Raw genomic sequence first — 23,344 nt, 5'->3', positions numbered from 1 at the left:
ATTACACTAGTTTTGATGCATTGTTTACACCGGAGGCGTGTTCAGCAGAGAGAGCGCCCGCGAGCGCTCGCCAAAATTTGTGTTGCGGGAAGCACATCGGTGGGTCTGTGTGACGTCATAAATCCACAAAATCAAGAACGATAAGCGGGGAAGAATTTTTTCAGGTGCCCAGTTTTCACGGTTATTTCTCAGTAGGCCTAATGAAAAGGCAAAAAAATCTTACATCACGTATTTTAACATTTAATTATACCAAGCTTTATATTTATGAAAGAAAATCATAGTGTAAAAAATCCTTTCATATGACCTTTAAATTACATAGATTTCGTTATTTCGGCAGATTGAGAGAATGAGTCTAATCCGTCTATATTACATATTTTACATGACATATCACTGGCGCTTAACATATCTAACCGCTATTTTAATAATTTTAGATGCAGTTTGCTTTTAATCATTAGTGCTAAATTTATCTCCAAAAATATAAATATTTCATAAATAAATTAATTCATCGGGACATATTATACAAAAAATCAGCTATTACTCTGTCCCGAGTTTTTGCTTCCACGACTTTTTGCTTGATATTTCAATAACAGTTAATACCTCTGTGCTCAAACTACGTTCATCCACTAATATAAAAAATGTCCAGATTATCTGTTTTGAAACGCCCCCTCTACCGCTTCAGGTTTCAATACACATCCCGAAATTGAAAGTCTACGGAGATTTTGCATTGCAACAGCCATCAATAAGCCCGGATGATAACGTTCACAAATTGCGCGATGTATTCCGAGTGTATTCCGAATGGAGAAAAGATGTAAACATTCCCCACAGTCTGACTAAAGCCAGCCCCTACTAATTCACTTCGTTGTAGGGTCTCTACAATGAAGTGAATTAGTAGGGGCTGGCTTTAGTCAGACTGACATTCCCCATTATAAATCTCCGTAAGGAATCTGTTTTCGTTCCTGTAAATTTTTCTGAGAGGAAAGGGATAATTGTTCAATGAAAATATCTTGGATATATTCCCTTTTAACGATTTCAACTGTATTTCTTTCAAAGGTATGTGCAATTTTATCAAAAATCATCAAAAAGCGATGGAAGCAATAACTTGGGACAAACTTTAGGACATTAATTATACCCCTGAAAAAATTATATGCTCTAAAAAATTAATTTATTTCTTGTCTTTTTCTGATAGAAAATAGTATTATCTATATAAATAAATAGATAAAAATATTTTACTTATTTCATTGCACAAATCAGTATTTTACAAATCAGGTCATTATACAGTCCCTTGTCATTGCCGTAAGTTTCGCATTTGCTTTTGACTCTCATACCAGTACAGTACCATACTCTCGTACCAGTTTCAAGAGGAGACATCCCTCTGAACAACGATAACCATAAAAAAATCATTTCATAAATTAAGCACACTCTTAAGACTTCAAATACAGCAATTATCAATTTTACAAAAATATTAGGATACTTTATCCGAAACTGTACCTTGTTACCTCGAACATTTTACATTCGCAGATCGCAGAAGAATGACGTTGAAAGTGCACGTTGAATATTGGTAAGATTGTTGTTATCTTCTCGGTTTGATTTGCAGAGAATACATTATGTAAAGTCGAGTTTCATACTGTATTCATGATAATTCAGTAACGATTCATGAAGGAATCAGGACAAGTCGCCCTCAGAAATCGCCCTCATTTCAGGATAACTCCCCCCATCGAAGTCGCTCCCAAATTATTTTTTGATATAAGACTATCATTCATAATAACCCAAGCTGTAAAAAAGAAACAAAAACAAAACATGTTCATCTTTGATTCTCCATGGTGAGGATTAATCAGAATGAGCTCTAGGTGCACGTCAGAACCTATATGTTGAAATTCACTTGCTGAATGAATGATAGGAATCGAAAGTAAAGATTTTGAGGAAAGAGGCCATGTCGTTCTTTAAATAAAATCGATCTTTTTGGAGAAAGAAACTCTTTGTATGTGAAAAATGATGTAACAATGCACTGGCTAAAAATGGCGGTCCCAAAAATGGTACTTGGTGAGAATTGGTCTTAGGCCAGTGCAGAATTTATAGTGAATATATACTGTAAATACAGGGATTTTGAACACTATTTTGTTCCAAGCCTTTGGAATTGGGAATTTTACCATGATTTATCAAAAACTGGAAAATACTGATAATTATGTGTTCTTGATAAAAACTAACTTTCACAGTGAGTCTGAAAAAAGTTATTGTCAAAACAAGATCTTTTGCATATGTGCATGATTGTTGTGTCTGGCATTGTGAATTCCAATCCTGTACAAATATGTATAACTATTTCATATATATAGTTTAATCATACATTATGTATCATGTACTCCTGCAACTCTCTTAAATAATTATTTCAATTTTTTTTTAAAATTTAAAACAAATTTTAATTTAAAATTAAAAAATGAAGCAATTTTCCAATAGAGGCATAGGTTGTGGGTTTTTTCCAATTACATTTATTACCTTGTTATAGATTTAATTACAAACAAACTTCTCATCTAAATGTTAGAATATTATGAGATAAATCTCTTGCTCTATAACTTGTATTTTGTTACATGTACCGGTAGTTAAGTTATAAACTTGGTGAAGTTCATCATGATAGTACATGTACATGTAAGTGGAAATACTCGGTAATGTAAATATAGACAGTTATGCTTGTGTAAATGTTTCATGAGTAAAGTCCATACATATGTTTGAGTGTGAGTCATTGTCATATATAGATAATGTAATACACAAAGTGGTTATAGTTCATGTGATCATGTTGTTATTTAAAGGATGTCATTTTGAAACAACTTTGATGCACATACCGTCTTTGAAAAAAACTCCTATTAAACCACCTCAAAGATTTTGTAACTCCATGCACTAGGTATTTAGGGCACAATGTGTAGATGTGCTTATTACTAGGATAATCAATACTTAGAATATTGGCCATATATTGAAAATATCAATAAACAATTTGTCAGTGCAACTCTTCTTAAAGCACTGCACAGAATTTAGTAAATTAAACTATGTAAGACACAATGTGTAGATGTGCATATTACAATGAAATTCTGATTCCATTATTATTCGGCAAATTTTGACCCTTTTGAAATTAGAATTTTAAGTTGCTAAAGAAAAAAGGATATTTACAGAGAGTTTGATAGGATAATTTTTAACCGGGTTTTCCAAAGGAAAAATCCGGTTATAAAAATGGTGAAAATGGTGGGCGGGCGGCTGCCAAAAGGGTACCCTCATTGTACGGATAACTCCTCCTACAGTTTTCAAGATACAAAGTTGTTCTTTTGCAGATCAATTGTACATATATCAGAGGTGTGCATATTGCTAGGATTTTGATTTCTGATAATTTATGAAAAAAAATACATTGTACCAGCTTTTGAACTAGGTATTTAGGGCACAATGTGTAGATGTGCTTAATACTAGGATAATCAATACTAAGAATATTGGCCATATATTGAAAATATTAATAAACAATTTGTCAGTGCAACTCTTCTTAAAGCACTGCACAGAATTTAGTAAATTAAACTATGTAAGACACAATGTGTAGATGTTCATATTACCATGAAATTCTGATTCCATTATTATTCGGCAAATTTTGACCCTTTTTGAAATTAGAATTTTAAGTTGCTAAAGACAAAAGGGTATTTGCAGAGAGTTTGATAGGATAATTTTATGAGAGTTATGCCCCTTTATTAAATTATTTTGTATATTCAATTCATATCCTGCCATTGTCATGTAAATGGGGGAGCATGAGGTACGTGAGTTTGCTCAGTCTTCTTTCATTAAATCAAAGTCACTTCTTTGTATCCATATTTTACTTTTATCAATTCTGCTGGTACATTTACTAACATTGAGCTATTTTGTTTTTTCAGTGGTGGGTGAGGTTACGGGCCTCGATTCCAAGAACTTCGCCAGCAGATCCTGGCTGAGGTTCAGGGAGTCGAGGTCACAGGAGCGGTGGGCAGGAGAAGTAAGTTGTCGGACGAGGCTGTCCAAAGTTAATTCTGTGTTTAACATCACTCATACATGTAGGTTTAGGAGAATTGATTTACCTGGTAATGAATTTTTTGATTGATCCTATTATTGAAACAACAAAGAAACGTATATTTTTAATATCATTCTTTCCAGTTTGTTTGTACTATTTGCAGCTTAAAAATACTACAGTATCTAGAAATACCCCCAAATTTATGTGGATTATTTAACACTTAGGTTGTCTTTATTACTGACAGGACAGATCAACAAACAGCCAGTCTATATGTATCTTGAATACTCATTGTACATGTATTTAATATGTATGTAAATAAAAATCACCTTATTGAAAATTCATCTTTATAATGATCTCGCCCAGTCTCATAGGTTTATACTTCATACTTTGTGGACTACGTTGAACGTAAACTTATTTTTGTGCATGAGCACATCTGTATATAAAAAACCTGAATTACACATGTTATGGTTGTAAAAAGTATGAATGATGATACAAGTTGACTAAAAATATTTGTAATGATATGTTGATGTCTCTTGTGAAATCAAAAATGTTTGTTGCTTTCACCATTTAGTTAATCTGTATTCACAAATGAAAAATTATTTGCCTTTTATACTCGACGATACAAAAAGTGCCTACTTGTATTTCAGTTGCAAAATACAAAACCAAAATGTATGTTAGTTGATATCCAAGTATTTTCTTTACTAGTAATGTTAATGTATTCCATGTATGTTGAAGTTTTGAGTAAAGGTTGTTGCTATGCAGTTCCTCAATGATCATTAAAAGTCACTAAAATGATTTATTTATATTTCAGCTTCCTTTGAAGTGACTGTAGGGGACACACTGGTGTTTTCTAAACTAAAGCTGAATGCATTCCCAATTGCACAGGATGTAAGTATAAATGCCAGTTAGTGGCATTTGTAATTTCAAATAAATGAAACGTTCATGGAGCTAGCCCAAACAATAACCAACAAAAACAAAAAACAACACAACACCAGGGCAAGAATAAGGATTGATATAATGAATACTGTAGATTCCTAATTAAACACGAGGAATTGATATTGGCGTAAAATTGCGAGAAGTACCCCTCGCGGATTTTAAAATCTCGCTTTTATTTTCTGAGGGTTGAGACTTATAAGAGATGAGGATAAAACTTCCGCATTTGCGATGCTATATTTTCACGGTTTGATACAAAACAGCGGGATCGCGAAATTAAGTACTCGTGTAAAATGAGGAATCTACGGTATATCAACACTAACACTGAAGAGAAATCATTAAGGATCTCTGTCACATTTCTATTGTTGTTTTTATGCCTTTTCAGGTGATTGCATGCATCAGAGAAGCCCAGAAGGGACAGAATCCCAGCATTATAGAAACTGGGGAGTCAGCAGGTTGCAGCATTCTCTAAGTACAGCATACCACAGCATAGAAAGCATTCCCAGTGTTAGTGCATATGTTCTTACAAATTTCGCAGCAGTATTTATGAAGGTGGGAGGGAAATGTCTCAAGATCAACCCCCCTGTCTGGAGACTTTCACTGCTCAAATTTGTACCAACATGTTCATCCAAGGAATGTCATAAAACTTTTTAATTTCCTCTTCAACTCATATGATTTATTTATTCTCTTGAAGAGGTAATGTTATTTTTTGGGAGTTGATTTTAAATCAACTCTCCTATGCAGTCACGCGGACAAACCGAAAGTGAAACAGTGTTTGGACCTCAGCACAAATCATTGCTCCTGACAAGACTTAGTTCTTGAAAATAATTGATGAATTCGATGTAATGTATGCTAAAGCATTGTTTTTCAAGGAAACTTATTTACAAATACCTTAAAAATAGTCAGATTTTGAATGGGACGAACAATTTAAATATTTTTTGTAGTCGTGTGTATTCCTACGCCAGAGTTCAATATAGTCTCGTTCAACTCGACGCTCGGCTGTCTCCGTAAACCCTTGTCGGAGATTTACGGTGTCAGCCGAGCGTTTGCAATTGGTTGAACGAGACTAGAGTTCAATATTGCTTGGATCCATACAATTTTCGAGAAATATTTCTACCACTGATACATAGTTTGATTGAATTAATTTTATCTTTAAATATTATTTAACATGATTCATATGGAGGTTTCTCGACATTCTAGTCGAAAAAGTTCAAAAATTCATATTATAAAAATATGCGTAATTCAAATTAGAAACTACGTATACATGTACTTGTCATGCAAAATAACATATCATTGATTTTAAAATAAATAAACATCGACAAAATCAACTCCCGCCAGTTCTTCAGTACTTTGATTCCCCATGTGTTGTAATTTATACATATACAGTAGAACAATTTTCTTATACAATGAATAAATTTTTTTTCTCATAAATCAGTCTTTAAGTTGTCAATCTTAATATGTATTTAATAGGTCTAGAAAAAAAACTTCACACTGCAGATGTGACAAAAAACAGTTTGAATTTGTTTTCTTGATAACAAAAAATAGAGGGAAATAACTGCTTACCAAAAAATCAATTTGAACTCTAGATGATTTCCTATGATTTTACGTCTTATCTTTATCGGGGAGCAATGAAAAATTATTATATTGAAGACCTTTTTAAAGCAGAAGATTTTCTCTTCAAACAGATTCATTATTTACATGTACAAATCATAGATATGTTATGAAAAGCCATACAGTTTTCATATTTTTTTTCTTCAATAATTCACATGATACATGTAAAACCTTTACTGATGCAGACTCTGATGTATGTATGTAAGAAGCTTAAAAGTTTTGAAAATTGCTGATAACTATGTTAAAAACTTTTTTTCAAGAACTGTATGTGATATTACTTTGCAAGCATCCTCACTTGGTGTAGATTCTAAATTGTTCAAACTGTGACCCACGAAATATACTTGGGCCAAGAAAAGTTCATAGTTCAGCTTAGAAATATGTTGGGGGGGGGGGTCTTTTAAAATCATATTATTTTTAACTAAAATTTGTGATATTACATGTACGATGCAAACTTCCTCAGGTAGTTTAGATTCTCGGTTGTTAAAACCGTGACCCCCCCCCCCCCCCCCCCCCAGGCCAATACTGGGTCCATGAGAGGGGTTCAAAGTTCAATATACAATTAAGCTCTTTGATTTTAAACTTATTGAACATATGTATATACCAGTATTTTTATATTATATATGATTCCTGTAGCTGTCAGATTGTGGTATGAAAATCGTTAAGGCATCAGTTATTCATTGTGAATGCAATTCAAACATAGATAATCCACAACATGATTTTTTTTTTCATTTATCAAAGCTTAGAGAACTCCTGCAGTCTTGAGCTATATTATACACGTGGGTTTTGCATGCAAGTCGTGTACAGCCAACACACGGGGCATCTGACGTCATATAAAACCCACCCATATATATAACGTTAGTTGCATGTGAACAAAAAGCTTTAATGAAAACGAAATTGTTGCGTGAAGCACTACTTTTCAGCCTGTCATCAAAAGGGAAAATCTTTTTTGCCACTTTTAAAATTTTCCGATCGAAAAACAGTGCCAATGGTCTGCTTGACGTTCTTTACCGTCGATATAAATAAACAGAGACGTGTCGAACTGACACTGCGCTGTGGGCCCTTTGGTTTTTGTAGTTTTTGTGTACATGTGTCTGTCTTGACAATGAGCCATTTCAGCACATATTACCAAATGTAGCTTTAATAGGATCTATTTTTATTATGTTTATAGTTTTCCAAATTGAGAAAATATGTAAATTCAGTGTGCACCAGTACGAGTAACTCCTTACGTATTAAAATGCACTTGCTTTTATTTTCATTTATATTCTGAGTATTTAGGTCTTTCCACCTTTCAGGTGAAAGACCTTTTGTTTTTCTTATGTTTTTTATTATTTTTTTTCTTCTCTTTTTTTCCAGGGACAACTTTTTTATTTCAAGAGATATTGAAACAATTTTTTCTTTATGTTATTGGCCATTAAAAGTTATAGTACCAAATGACCCTTTGCTTGATAACTCCCAGAACTTACAAAGTTATTGCCCTTGTGTACGAAAAGCTTGTTATCGCTACTCCTCTGAAACCATAAGAGATAGAGACTTGGAACTTTTACTAATGTCTTCAGTACACTTAGAGGGTTCTTCAATCTACTAATACCGAAAGGATCCGAGACCCCCTTTAATCAGTTATTGCCCCTGAAAGTATTTGAATTTCCATAAAATCACTTCCAACTTTTTTATTATTTATCATAGAGACTTCGGACCACTTGGGATGGGAGCGTCTACCTTGGCCAAACAAAATGACATAAAGGTCAAAGGTCAAGGTCATCTGAAAATCTCTTAATTAATGAGTTTTTAGATCTCTTTTGTTTAGTGTAGTAAAGAAAAACTTTTTCATGGATGCAATAGGACATCTTAAGACATTTTAGAATATATCCCTTTGGCTCCTTCTTTTAAAAAGTTACAGAGTTATTGCCCCTTTTGTACGAAAAGCTTGTTATCGCTACTCCTCTTTAACCATAAGAGATAAAAACTTGGAACTTTAACCAATGTCTTCAGTACACTTAGAGGGTTCTTCAATCTATTCATACCGAAAGGATCTGAGCCCCCCTTCTAGTAGTTATTGCCCCTGAAAGTATTTACATTTCTATAAAACCATTTCCAACTTTTTTATTACTTATCATAGAGACTTCGGACCACTTGGGATGGAAGCGTCTACCTTGGCCGAACAAAATGACATAAAGGTCAAAGGTCAAGGTCATTTCGAAATCTCTTAATTAATGAGTTTTTGTGTCTCTTTTGTTTAGGATGGTAGAGAAAAACTTTTTCATGGATTTAGTAGGACATCTTAAGGCATTTCAAAATATCACCCTTTGACCCTTACCATGTAACAATTATAGAGTTATTGCCCCTATTGTACAAAATGCTTGTTATCGCTACCCCTCATTAACCGTTAGAGGAAGAGACTTGAAACTTTTCATAATGTATTCAGTACACTTAGACGCTCGTTCAATCTATCATACCGAAAGGGTCCAAAGTCCCTTTTATAGCAGTTATTGCCCCTGAAAGTTTCGAAACTTCAATAAAAACAAAAATAACTTTTGAATCAATAATCATAGATACATCGGATCACTTGGTATTGAAGCGTCTACCTTGTCAGATCAAAATGACATAAAGGTCAAAGGTCAAGGTCAAGCAATAAAAAAAAATGCAAACTTAATCGTTTGACACTTTTTTTTATGAAGTAAAGCAGAAAAAATACTTTATTCTATTGAAGCAATCTTATTTTAAACATAAAATACAATGAGGTGGAAAGACCTCTAATTGTTCGAGAACAATTAGTCTACTAGTTCTACCTGAAATCTTTAAAAATCAGATCGTGTTTCAAACAGCTACGAACCTTAATTCACGATTCAACCAGTTTTGAAAGTAATTTGTCCGTGTAATAATTTAATATATAAATTTCTTTTCAAAACTGCATTATAGAACGCTTTTTGGGGCAGTGTTTAGTTCATCAAAGACTTTTTTTCAAGTATTTATAACTGTATAATAAAATATGTTTACGATGTTATCTGGTGTCTTAAATCAAACAGAGAGAGAGAGAGAGAGAGAGAGAGAGAGAGAATGTTATCATTTAAGGAATAAGGAATCATTCTTTGAGTATTATGAGGTAATAATTTCGGTCGGGGCGTGATCAAATCCAATAGATCTCGAAGGGCTTTATGATAGATTTGATCACGCCCGACCAAAATTATCACCTCATAATATTCAAAGAATGATTCCTTATTACTTATATTTATATATTTACATTTTCCAACGTCGTATAATTGGGGCGTCAGTGGGGTTTGCTTATTTAAAATTTAAATATTTAATCATACAATGGCAGGAATCATTCTTTGAATATTAGGATATGATAATTTCGGTCGGGACGTGATCAAATCCAATAAAGCCCGATAATTATGATTACATCTTCCCTATGATCAACACAGAGCTTTGCGATCTTGCTTGAAAACTTTGCACTCCGCCTCAAATAAGGATATATCGCAGACGGGGGTTGAGCCCGGTCATCTATTTCCTATTGCGCGCGATGCGCGATATTGCGCTGAAAACTTTGCGCTCCGCCTTACATAAAGATTTATCGCAGACGGGGTTTGAGCCCGGTTATCCATGTCCTATTATGCGCGATATTGCGCTGAACTACCGTGACGGGGGTTTAGGGTTCTTAGCACACCCGATTTATTTCTGGTTCATCACATAATGGCCATCTAAATGCCGTCTAAATCATTTCCCCTTCTTTGTTGGATCATTGGTTAAATCACCAACTATAATGACCGTTGGTCAAGAGTTCGAATAAAGCTATTCGCTTCTCGAAAAGTAAACACGAATAAATAAGATTTTTAATTTTGATTGCCATAAGAAAGAGCTTGTAAAATTGTGTTAGAATGTAAAGTTACTCATTTCATGTAGTTCTATTTTACCGAATGTGTTAAATTACTTTTTCTTTTTCTATTGAATACATAATTATATATAGTACTTGCACTAAGAATGAATTTAACTCCGTCTGGTCTTTCATATTACCGGGTTTCTCGTTAAAGTAAAATTGATTTAATTTCCACATGTTTGTACATATACGACGTTCAAACAAAATACAGGATGATAACATGTGTTTGTTAATATAATGTTCGTTATTTATTCACTGTATAGTTGTCATTTCACCAAACTAGCACAAACCATGAACAAAATAAAATTCAAAAGTCAATCCAATGATTTCTCTCCCAATGTACACAATTAACAATAAAACTGCTGTTTAATGATAATTTTGATATTTTATTTTTATCTTGAATTACATATAAGAAGGTGTCGATGCTTAATTAAACATGGTTTTTTCCCCTTATATTCTAATCAAACTTGGTTACGTATAAAGATGAATATATATGTATAATGTGTATTGTGCGGAATATAATGTAAACTTTTTATAATTCAGGGAAATTATACTGATAACAGGATCCCTTTTGGTATTATTTTGATTTTAATTTTTTCTGATAAATCATTTGTCATGCATCAATATGTTTAGCAAGGTAACCGATTTTTGTTTAGTATTTTTTTTTTTTTACACTGCTTGACATGCCTGATATGTATTTCTTGACAGGTGAAGATGACTCGTCGGAATTTAAATTTGACAGGTCTTTGTTTTTCTTTAAAAGTTGCCATGTAAGGATACACTAAAAGATATACCGGTAAATTATATCATTCCCAGATACCAAGTATAGGGGTCGACGAACCCTTGTTTAGTGCGAGAACATAAAGATTCTAGAGATATCTCCAAACAATCAACCCAAAGATAAACAACACAATCTTTAAACTTACGTAAACTCCTTTTTTTATTTTAAACCGTAAACTGATTTTATTTAGATTCATCTATGTATGCAAATTAATTGACTTGAAAACGTCAAAAAGGGTACACCATGCTCTGTTGATTTTCCAAGTTTGGGAAAACAAAACGATGATTGTTACCACACACACAACAAGACTAAAGTCATGGGAAGTTCTCCAACAACACGTGTTTTGTTATTCAAACTTTATTTAAAAATTTCAACGCTAGCAAAATTCATTCGCCTCAAATCCTTAATACTGACATGAGACAGGCATAATAACTAGATAGCTGGTAAGCCTCTTAAGTTACCCCAATGAAAGTTTATTAAATTTTAATGATACTTTATGCACACATTTGGAGCTGTGGGGGTTTACGATCTTTTGCCTCTGGAACCTTTGCTGGATAGCTAAGGTATGTCCTTAGATTAGTGTCTTTTTCATTTCTGTCTTTAACTTTGTGTGTTCTGGGCTTTGAAATATATTATCACTTGATTTCATGACAATCTCAAATGAGTTTTCCAGAAGAAATTTATTTTTTCTTTTATTGTACTTTTGTATAAAGGAATCTCGAAATTAATTCATGTTTGGCATCTGTTGAATGATTGATAAATATATTAAATTTTGTTTCATAACTTTAAAGAAAGATATTTTAGTAATATAATGTCTGTTTTATTTTGTAATAATAAGTTGATTAGATAATGCAATATTTTTTTTGGTTCAGGGTGTGAGTGTTTTAATTCCATTTTAATGATTTTCTGATCACATTATGTGCGACGTCCATAGTTTGTGAAGATTTCACATTTCTCTTTCTTTTCCATTACAAATAGGCCCAATTCAACCGAACTCGTCTCAAAGCATCATTGAATTACTGAAGTATTTTTACACGACGAGCCATGTGCTGTTAAAAGGGGAGGTAAACTCTAAAAGCTGAAAGCAGGGTGGGGAGTTTTAAATCTTCATCTAAAAACGAATTCGCCAGATATAACATGCACATCATGTTGGATAAACTTCTTTATATAACTGAGAATTTTTAATCAAGCTGGTACAAACCATGGCTCCTCTACCAATAATAGTACCTAGTCCTTGGGTGTGGATTTCAACATTGTATATAGATGGGAAAAAATAGAAAAGATCTTTTCTCTCAAGAATATGAATCATGATCCTCTGCCCCCGGTACAAAACTGTGTACACATAGTTTGAGTTAAGAATTTATGTAAAAACTGAAGAAAAAATGCAAAATTACTCGAGGAACGCTATATTAAAGTGAACCACTGGGAGACTATAAATTGTAGAATAATACGAATTAAAAAAATAATAAAATGATGCAAGTAGCATACATGCTATCATTTTGTCAGAAAACAAAATTAGCACCTATTATGCACAGTTAATTAAGTTCCCCTTAAGAGGACACTGAAGCTGATTTTTTTTCCAGAACTTGATTTATTTTTTCATGTAGGGATTAGTATGGGGTCAATTTGGGATAAAAATTTATAAGATTGATATTTATTAAAGTTGTAGAGCATTAGAAAACATCCAATATTAAAAAGGGGTGGGGTTGGAATCGATAAACATTTGGAGACTCTCTCTCTCTCTCTCTTTCTCCCTCCCTCCCCCTCTCTCTCTCTCTCTCTCTCCCTCTCTCTCTCTCTCTCTCTCTCTCTCTCTCTCTCTCTCTCTCTCTCATTGATTCAGTACTGGCATGGCTCTGTATTGTCTTTACGACAAAGCTCGACACAAGCTGCGCTCTTACTCAGGTGAGCGATATGGTCCATGGGGATTTTTTCCAAGTAGTTGAATACATATGTATTTTCTATTTAGCGTATTGAGGGAAGGGGATAAGGTCATCAATCATTTATAAGTAAAAAGAATACCATGGAAAATAAAACACCACCACACACCCCTCCCCCCCCCCCCAAAAAAAAAAAAACAAACAAACCAAAAAAACCCCAAAAAACCCAAAACCAAATAAACTTTAAAAAAAACCCCACCATAATAGAATCAGTTGTAAACTTCAACAAGCATAAAAATGTGTTTTCGAGTGCTAATGCACCTTGTATGTTAATAACTTACATGTATATACCCGGATAATACCACCGTAATCACGAGACACCGCGTCTCTCTCGCTAGAGGTTTGGTATAAACTATATAGATTATAAAGTCTCTTGATTGATCCACTGATAGGAAGATTGCAACACTCCTATTGAAGTAACTCTACTGTTAAATGATTTTAGATAACTATAGAGACGTTTTTAAAGTTCAGTGTGCGACATTCGACTAACTTGCGTAAAAATGTATCATAGGATCGACGATTACAAATTATCTTTTTATCCTATTTTAGGGCATGACTATGTCAACACAATCTCTCTCTCTCTCTCTCTCTCTCTCTCTCTCTCTCTCTCTCTCTCTCTCTCTCTCTGGAAAAAAAGAGTTTAAATTCGATATCATAGATTGAATTTTCTGTACAATATATATTTCTTTTTGGTTATGTACAGTGAGAGATTGCGCTAAGAAGAAATATAAGCGTGTCAGAAATTTCATATTATAACCGTACCCAGGGTAATGTTGACATGTTTTTTTCCGATAAAGGAAAAGCATAGAAAGCAAGAAAATTAAACAGATGGAATCTATCGGACCAAGGTTTCCGTGAAAAGATTTTTTTTCTAAAGATAACGTTATTGAAAAATCGTCATTCCACCCTCCATTTACATAAAACGGCCACCATTAGATAGCAAGTTTCCTATTGGAAGTATTTTAATTTGTGTGGTAACGTACACTATTTGATTAAATAACTCCTGTGATCAATTGATGATATCGTGACCTCAATTTCACTGAAAATCTTAATAATAAAATGGGTTCTATCTTTTCAAAAAAATATTGACGTGAAAATCCAATATCGGCAAAATTCTTTCCAACATATAAAACCATTTTGATAAAACGTTTTCAGGATGGCTTCTATAATATGACTTTATTTTAAAATTGAATTTCGATTACGGTTTTATGCATGCAGAGAATGGAAAAAAACCTTATAGATTTTATGCAAGTAATAGAATAAAAACTGAGTTTATTTTAGCCCATGGAATACGAAACAAAACGGTTTTGTTCTTGCTTTTCCCCCAACATAACATTAAAGATTTTTCATCTACTTTCTAATGAACCCATTGAAATCTATTCACGCGTTACTGCAGTTGATACATTGCTGTAACTTTTTTTGCCGCTAATCATTTGACATCTACATGCGAGTAAACGTTTCGATTTAATGGCTGTTTTGAAATATATTTAAAGCTCGGCTCTGGAATCCCCGTCTCGCCCTTTTAATAAAATCTAAGTGCTCTTAATCGATGATATTTAAATTCCGGATTACCGATCTTCGCTAACTCAAGATGAGATTTCTGTGTGCTATATAAATATCGGTAAAATTTTCTGCAGTTTCGCAGACACTTTACTGAACTGTTATTGATTGCAGGATTCATTATTTGACTTTTTCGTCACCAGACCTTTTTGAATTTTCCATTCGAACTCCACCGGCTAGGGGACGATTTCTTCCTTTGGCTACTTTTTTGTGCTTTGGCACACACAAGGAATAGCCGTTATACTCATCAATTTGCCGATTGGTTTATTTTGCTGAACTGGACATCCGTTGGAATTTGTTCTCCAGTGTTTAACATTATAATTAAGCAAAGAAATAGATGTCTACACATTGTTTGGACTGTAAACAAGAAAAGTTTAATCGAATAGACTTTGAAACAAGCGACTAGCTAGAACATTTCATTTTCAACATCTACGTCTGTGTATATCCCTACTGTTTGAGATATCGCCAATCAAGTGTTTGAAAAGTTTACTTGTTTGGGTTTTTTGTTTGTCTTATTCAAATATTTATCATGGCAGTTGCCCGTCAAAAACTGAAGACCAACGGTTCGGAAATGGAGAAGGACGCTTCCAGGGCGTTTTTTAAGAGACAAGAAGGTAAAGTTCATGATTTCAAAACCTTACACCATTTTTTAAAGTTATTTGTTTGGTATTTTAGATCAACTGCAGTAGTAGTGATTTAAGAACCTTTTTTCAGAATTTAGAATTCTCTAATCAATCGCGATCGGAAAAGGTAAAAAAAAAAATTGTTTAAAGTCCGTCGGTTTTCGAAGTCGCAATTTAAATTTTTGTAATGTAATCATCTAATTAACTAGACATTTCGGGTCAAATCCCTCTCAAGTATATGACTGATTAAAAAGATTACATCAGGAATTCTTTAAATAATTCTTTAAGCTCACTCGGTTTTAGAAAACAGTGCCTATGTATTTATTTAACTAGTCATCTACATGTAGTTCTTTATATATTCAGAACTTGTAACAATGTAATCGTTCTCTTCATATATATACTTGAGTTTTTGGCTGCTATTTTTTTTTTTAGCTGTAGCTTTAAACTGACCCACGAAACAAGGTTTTATATATGAATGATCCTTCTAAAGCGATTCCTACACCCAGCTTCGTCCACCTCCCCACACTACTACGGGCCATTGTACAGTGTAACTTGCATTTTCTTATAATGTCTATTCGTCGATAACGAAAGGGGCAAACGATGTTGATATTATTATGTCATTATTACGTATGAACGTCTTTATAATAAAATTTATCATAATTTCTCATTATGCTCAATTTCGATAATAAAATGTATTGAATAATGGCTTTGCCGTAATATTTCATATATTAAGCAAAGAATTGAAGTGAACACTTTCTAAATATATTAAACATAAAAGAAAGGGGTAATTTACAGGTGCCCGTGGTGATTTTGTGTCTTTGACATATAACGTCATCAAATGGATTTGAACTGCAATGACATAATTGAAAAACAAACAGTAAAACGAAAACAAACATAATATCCCGGTGCCAGGTGCGTCTCCGGTGGCAGGCCGTACACAGGAGCTTGTGTGATTGATCGTCTCCCATCAAATGAATCTGGGAAAAGTAAACCGAATTATGTAAAGAATAAACAGAACATGGCCCTCATGCAGATCTCTTTGTATTGTACCGCGACTATAGTTTGTTTTGTTGGAATGAAAAAGAGAATATCTTACAAGACAAGATACCAAGTAACAGATGGCACAAAAAATGGAAGCTCGTCTCTCTGGCCCTAATAATAACGTTGGAACTCTTTAGCTTCCAGATCCGATGTTTTTTAAACAATGACCAAAGTTTTGGTAGCTATTTGAATATACAGGAGAGTTTTAAAATAAATTGTGCCTCAGATATCTTTAATTGCATATATGTAAACCGTAATATTAAGGGCCCATTCCCCCTTCTGCACTGTAGATAGATATAAACATTGTTAGAGGGTATCTGATTCCAGTTCAAAATTAGAATAAGCAATTGTAATTTTGTTTAAAGAGACGTCCTGTGCGTGTTGGGTGTGGTGACAGGGTAGAAAAACAATTAAAGTACATCCGGGGAATAATTCACGAACAAAGGAGTAAGCCTTACAGAGAGGGTCTGGTTTTTAAATGATGACAAACGGTGCAGATATTTATAAACATTTTCATTAGAAAAAAACAGTTGTGTGATATGTTTTGTCGTATCCTAAAAAATTACGGTAGCTTTCATTGATTTAATTAATGTCTGTAATTGTTACTTCATTTACTGAAGTATTATGGATAAAATTTGCCTATTTTGATATACGTTGTACATGTAGAACATGAATTGGTTCTTCTAATTTGCTATTTGTGTTTGTACATGTACACGTGTTAATTTGTCCGATTATAAATTTAACTTTTTGGGGGGATTTTCTATCGGCGTGCAGCTTTTTTAAAGCATTGACCTACCTCAATCAATAATTTGACGTTGTTATGGTCGAATTAGAATCCATATATTAGACTTAACAAATCATTTCAAACACTTGAACAGGTGTGATTTTCCCCTTAAAGTTTAAAAAAAAAAAGAGAGAGACAGACTATTCTTTGCAAAAGTACACCGTATTGGAAATTAATATTTATGAAAGGTATTATATTTCTCTGATTGAACTGTTCATATCAAACATACATTTATATTATATCTAAAAAAGAAATATTATTCTAAACATTGTGCCAAACAATTAACTGTTGAATGCTGCATGCCCATGGCTTTTACCTTCCCAGTGCCTAGCAAACATATCTACTACTGGAAACTCGCAATATAAATAAGACAAAGGTTTTGTTATCTGTGAAATTAAACAGATGACTGTACACTTCACAAAACGGATAAAGTAGTTTGACAAGCAATACATTGAATTTTAAAACATACGTTTTACAAACATGACGTTTAATTAAAATTGTGTGTTTGGATTGCGGACTTGTTAAATTCATTCTTTGCACCAAACGATGACTTCAGCCATTTATACGTCTATTGTCCACCCAAAAAGTAATAAAAAAATATTACGGTTAGTTTAAAAAAAAACCAACATTGGTAAAATATAAAGAAATTGAAAAATAACTTGAATACATATTTACTTAAGTGGTAATTATTGTTGAATTTTCATGCTTCGTTTTGTAAAACTAATTTTTGGAAGTAATAAACAATAAACGGCAAAGAGAAGTGACAGGTGCGCCTCTAGGTTGTCAAGTTCAAATCATTAAAAGAACTAACAAAAACGTGGATCTGTGCTGAGGTATGAACGAACCCAGAAATGCTCCAGTTGTTTTTCGGATACATTGAAAAGAAAAGAATTATATGAAAATGAATAAATCATGGAGTACAAAATAAAAATGTTAACCGAGTTCTAATTCAACGATTTTTTTTCTTCCCAAGTGTCATGCGTGTATGTGCTAGTGTGATAAAAACCTTTTTGTTAAACTCAAACAATATTTATTTTCATCTTGCTTGGAACTAACGCCTTGGAGACCCACCCCCCCCCCCCCCCCCCACCCCTCGCAACCGCCAATCTTGTATTTCTCCAATGGTATGCAAATAACGAATAGTAAAATTAAACTGCATTTAAGGTGCATAAACCCTCTGATACATAATATGTCAAGAATTTTTATAATATTTTAATATACATTATCACAGAGCACTATATCTTGTGAAATAAAAATAATTTATTTTTAAAATGCCTCGTCCGCGGTTCTCATATTATCGAAATTTGAAGATCAACATAGTCATGATAAGAAGAATAAAGAGATCACACGCTATTAAAAAATATTGTATTTCATTATCGAAGAATAACATTAAAAATATATGTATGTACCATATAAAACAACAAAGTATATATAGTATCAAGGGAATATAAAACAATTAAAAAAATGTAGGGAAGTGATGCTTCTTTTGTCACAATAAATTTCCCAAAAATTCTACATAAGAAATTTTCGTTTATTTTGCAAGAGTTTCCTTTCATGAAAAATAAAGATACAGCATATATAATGAATTTTCCACTATTTAATAACTATGCATTTTCTCATAGAAAGACTATGAATACTAACTACTACATGTATCTTGGCCATTTCTTCTGAATGCAATTTCTAAATAATGAAAAAGAAAATTTGATGAAGAAATTTTATTTGCCATGTTTTTCGGAAATGACATTGTTTGAAACAAGGGTTATCAAACTTCAGTATGAAAATTCAATTACCTGTCATGCTGAAGACTAAAAGTATTTAAAAAAAAAAACGTTCAGAGGTAAGTGTTTGTTATAAAATGAATATATATTTTATGAACTGCTACTACACTTTGCAGCCCCCCCCCCCCCCCCTCTTCCCCCAGGGAAAATGCGCTTCACATTTTATGTGCATTGTATTTGATGTTCAAAATGCTAGACACAATTTTTCTATAGAGAACTTTTAACTTTGTGAAAATAATTTTAAAAAATCCTTAGTGTAACAAAATCCACAAAAGCATTTTTACGGAAGTTATCTCTCTTATCAAAGTATATATGTACCTTAAGCACTTTGGGAGAAATTTTGCTTTTGTAAAGTGTATTTCATTAAGGTTTGACCATTTTAAAAAGTAGATAGGTGGTTTAAAGTTTTTGAACATTTTGTGCATGCACACCCATAGACCCTAGCTCTACGGAAAATTTGGGTTGGCATACCGTCACCCTGATATCCTGTACAGCTACAATTCCGCAGATATACATGTAGGTTGTTTAGATATAATGAATAATATCGATAAGGACATATTTCTAAATTAACTGCTATTCCCATTTAAATGACAATAAACGCTAAAATTGTTTTGGAAATTATGAGCAATATATATAGCCACTGCAGGAAATTCTATACAATCTAGTTGTATGATTTCTTCTCGGCATTTTGGTTGGTGGATACATGATATCGTTTATCTGGCGGAGAAGTCAAGGGCTACTGAAATCTTGCCTGTCCCGTTTTTATTGTCATGTCGTCTGAGAACGGACCAGTAATGAGTGTTTATCAAAGACAGAAATTGATATCTTAATATGTGTTTTGAATCTTGCACGCTATTCTATCTAAACATTGATCCCTCGCTCAATGTTTAGATATCGACAACTAAGAATGGCCCAAGTAATAAGATGCTTTTTGAATTGCTACGAATTACATGTCAAATCAGCTTACGATTATATATATCGACTTTTCATGGACAATTGTCTCATCTTCACCTCGATCAAAAAGTAAGGAGGTTTTCTAAAGATCAAAAGGTTTTTAAAAAAACAAATAGATGTAGAAAATCTGGGTTTGTGTTCTGTGGAAGGATATTGGTGTTTTAAACTTGTTTTCTTTAAACCTTACAGATGAAGTGCACTTGACAAGATATCAAATAAGTCTGTTATCTGTCCAAAATAAAAGATCGATTAAAATGTTGTACAAGAACAATGTTTTCTGGTCTGTTTTCATATTCAGAAAAAAAACCCCGCTACAGTCAGGCGCTTCCGGCGGCGCCATGCTGTTACTAGTATTTTCTGTAGCTTATTGACCCGATAATACAGAAGCATTGCTTTTCATTGATTGTTGGTAGGTAAAAATTGCACGGTCAATAAATCCACTGTTTCTATCAGCCCTAATCTCAGTGATATTATTGTATAAAATTTCGTTTAGCGGATATTTGTGTCGATGGTGATGATTGATATGAAGGCAAAGAGGGGATCGGTATTGTTTCTTTTAAAAAAAAAAATGTTTTATTGTTGATTGTTGAAACCAAAACAACAACAACAACAAAAATTAAACAAGAGCAGAAACACACCAACAACAAAGAAGCAAACATAACAAAACTAAAAACAGGTGTTTTTTTTTAAGGATTAAGTAAAAAAAATACGTAGATATACATGGTGTGGGGTTTTTTTATTTACAGGTGAGGTTGGGGTCTACATCACTGTGTACGATGCCACGGCCGCTAACCCCAAGGCCTACGGCTCGGAACATTTCTACTTCATGGAGTTGATGGAGAAGCTACACGAAGAACTGAGCAAGGGCAATTTCGTCAAAATGCGAGCAGCCCTTGAACAGAAAGGAGAATTTAAGGGGGCGTACATTGAGCGATTCGAAAAGGGTAATCATTAAGTACAGTCATACTCGGTACCCTCTATTTCGTTCTTAAATTAAAATGGCATTTACATGGAAGAAAATTAGGAGTGTTTAAAATACGATATGCAAATAGTTAAAGGCACAAATTTGAATTTTATTAAATTGCCAGTTTGAAATTGCCACGTGGATTAACTTGTCACATATATTCAAATATATCTTTAATTCATTCATATTGATCTCGAGAAATCCTTCAAAGTCAGGTATATTTGCTAAATGGCTACTTAAACAACCTGGCATGAAATTGAAAATACGTGTTAATAACAATAATACACTTAACGTTAACCTTGACTTCTCTCGATCAGTTTTTACAACTTGTATGATCGTCTTCTATCCCAGGTATCGTAATGGCTGTTGGATTTGATGACATACAGGCTTTGGAAAGTGTCTGGAAACTTCACTCGACCGAGAAGATGAATGGATTGATACAGGACCTTCTGATTAACCAGGCACTATTGAAAAAGCTCCAGGCGACTCGAATCGTCTTGACAACCAGAATGTTTGAAGACGAATACACGAACTGCAAGAATGAACTGCTTAGTCGTTCGATGCAAAGGATTAGCATTAAAACAAAACGTATGATATACCAATCTATTGGAAATTATTGACTTGTTAATTCTCTCCACTAAGATTAGCTGCGATAATTTTGTTTTGATGCCCAGTTATACATTCAGAAAAGACTTTATCGTTGAAACAAAAAAGGGTATTTCAATTAATTTTTAAAACATATATTAATATTTCACGGTTTTTTTTTTCTTTTTCAAATATTTTTTAGAACACGACATGGAGCTTCTTCAGAAACTTAAAAACTTTCAGAATCAATTCAACGACGACGTTCAAATTCTTCAAGAGACAGAGGCCAACTTCGGCAAGAAACTTGGGGAGTTCATGATGGTAGCTAAGCAAATCCTTCCGGTGAACATGCTCAAAATAAAAACGGTGAAAGAATTCGAGACCATCGTCAAAGTAGCAAAGGGGACTCCTCGAGCGGCGAAGAAACTGGAAATCATTGACAAATATTTTGACATCGTAAAGAAGCTGAGAAGCGTATTGACAGAGATAGAGGCAGCTGTGTGTTTGCCCCTTCTACAAATGCACAAAGTTTGCGAAACCGAGAGACAACGAGAGGTGAAACCCCAAATCCAAACCCTGGCCAAAGAGACCCTACAGAAGCTACGCGCAGACGCAGACCTGCAGAAAGTGTCCCACCCCGGTTGGGGGAAACGTCTTCTCAAATCCGAACATGATCTATTTTTGGGACTCTTATCTCTGGTTCCCATAGGAACCGAGGCAGCGTTTGATATCAATTGTCTCCTTGATGAATATATAAACGACTTTCCACTTTAGATATCCCTTTGTATAATATACATACATCCATCTGTAAACATTAGTCGATCTTGAATTCTTTTGTACTAGTCAGACCAATATAACTGCAAACTATTTGTGTACATAGATTTCCCACGCTTACATTTTTCTCCTCGTAGTCTTGTACAACAAAATATATCATTTATTAATTATCGTAATCGTTCAATCTCATCTTTTATCATAGAGAAGTCGACAGGTCAATAAAATTGATTTTTATAAAAATCTAACGTTGTTTTTCCATGGGAATGCACTGGGTCATTATTATGATTAATCATATTCATATTTTTTTTTAAGGAGTGGTCCATTTTTTTTCAAATCCCTTCTTTCACAATGACTATTCACAAGATAAGTACAAGTTATCCTCCTGATTTTTAAGTAATTCATTCCCAACTCCTAACAGGCACATAGCATCAGAACATTTGGGAGGGGGAGGGAGGGAAGGCCTACATTCTTTTTCTTGCATCATATTTATAATAATTAAGAAAATGTATTTATTTAATTAACTGAACTTCATTAGTAATTATTTATGTTTCAATCTCAACTATCTTATGCATAAAACATCTCAAATTCTGTTGACTTTAAAAGACGCAAACCCAATGACCAAACTTGCATCATAATGACTGAATTATGTCTCCCCTTTCAAAGGGGAGACATATTGTTTTTGTCGACTTTCTTATTCTTCTTCTTCTTATTCTTCTTATTCTTCTTATTCTTCTTCATCCAAATTTGTCCAAGCCGTAACTTAAATACCCTTTGACATTGAGACTTCAAACTTGGAACATAGGTAGATGGTATTAAGAAGGAGTGCTCGCCACCAAAATTTTTGACCTTGACCTATTTTCTTTTTCAAGGTCAAGCGTTTTATAAAAAAATAGAGTTTGGACTATAACACAAGATTCCTTAAACATACAAACTTTTAACTTGTATCATAGATAGATGGTATATAGTCCAGTTGAACCTTACCAAAATTTTTGACCTTGACCTTAAAATTTTATTTCAAGGTCAAATCAGAAAAAACTTCATTGTTCACCTCCTAAATATTCTTTGACAGAAGGACTTCAAACTTTACACAAAGAACAATTATAATACACTGAGGTGTACTATTGATAAACATTTGA

The 23,344-nt window shown here is 33.4% G+C and overlaps 1 protein-coding gene and 1 long non-coding RNA gene across 5 annotated transcripts; both read left to right on the top strand.

Moving 5' to 3' along the window:
* Positions 1–1,416: 1,416 nt before the first annotated feature.
* Positions 1,417–5,493, top strand: LOC105340665 (uncharacterized). Its single transcript, XR_902197.4, has 4 exons — positions 1,417–1,558; positions 3,897–3,994; positions 4,821–4,897; positions 5,328–5,493. It is a non-coding gene; the product is annotated as an uncharacterized lncRNA (long non-coding RNA).
* Positions 5,494–11,485: 5,992 nt separating this feature from the next.
* LOC105340663 (uncharacterized) lies at positions 11,486–22,448 on the top strand. Of its 4 annotated transcripts, none has more exons than XM_011446840.4 (5): positions 11,486–11,768; positions 15,242–15,319; positions 20,632–20,829; positions 21,201–21,437; positions 21,637–22,448. In XM_011446840.4, the coding sequence occupies exons 2-5, from the start codon at positions 15,277–15,279 to the stop codon at positions 22,206–22,208; spliced, it is 1,050 nt and encodes a 349-aa protein (XP_011445142.3). In that variant the 5' UTR covers positions 11,486–11,768; positions 15,242–15,276; the 3' UTR covers positions 22,209–22,448. The 4 variants fall into 4 exon arrangements, with proteins under 4 accessions (XP_011445142.3, XP_065940822.1, XP_011445144.3 ...); XM_066084750.1 differs by having other exon boundaries at positions 11,527–11,768; positions 14,820–15,319; XM_011446841.4 differs by having other exon boundaries at positions 11,589–11,648.
* The last annotated feature ends 896 nt before the right edge of the window (positions 22,449–23,344 follow it).

Source organism: Magallana gigas, chromosome 5 (genome assembly GCF_963853765.1).
Source record: "Magallana gigas chromosome 5, xbMagGiga1.1, whole genome shotgun sequence".
Taxonomy (NCBI): Eukaryota; Metazoa; Mollusca; class Bivalvia; order Ostreida; family Ostreidae; genus Magallana; species Magallana gigas.
Note: the sequence above shows the minus strand (reverse complement) of the source record. Positions and strands in the feature narration are given on the sequence as shown.

Coding starts and splice junctions, on each gene's coding strand:
- LOC105340663 (XM_066084750.1), top strand. CDS start 15,235: ATGGCAGTTGCCCGTCAAAAACTGAAGACCAACGGTTCGGAAATGGAG. Junction 15,320..20,631: donor GTTTTTTAAGAGACAAGAAG/GTAAAGTTCATG, acceptor TTTTATTTACAG/GTGAGGTTGGGGTCTACATC. Junction 20,830..21,200: donor CATTGAGCGATTCGAAAAGG/GTAATCATTAAG, acceptor CTTCTATCCCAG/GTATCGTAATGGCTGTTGGA.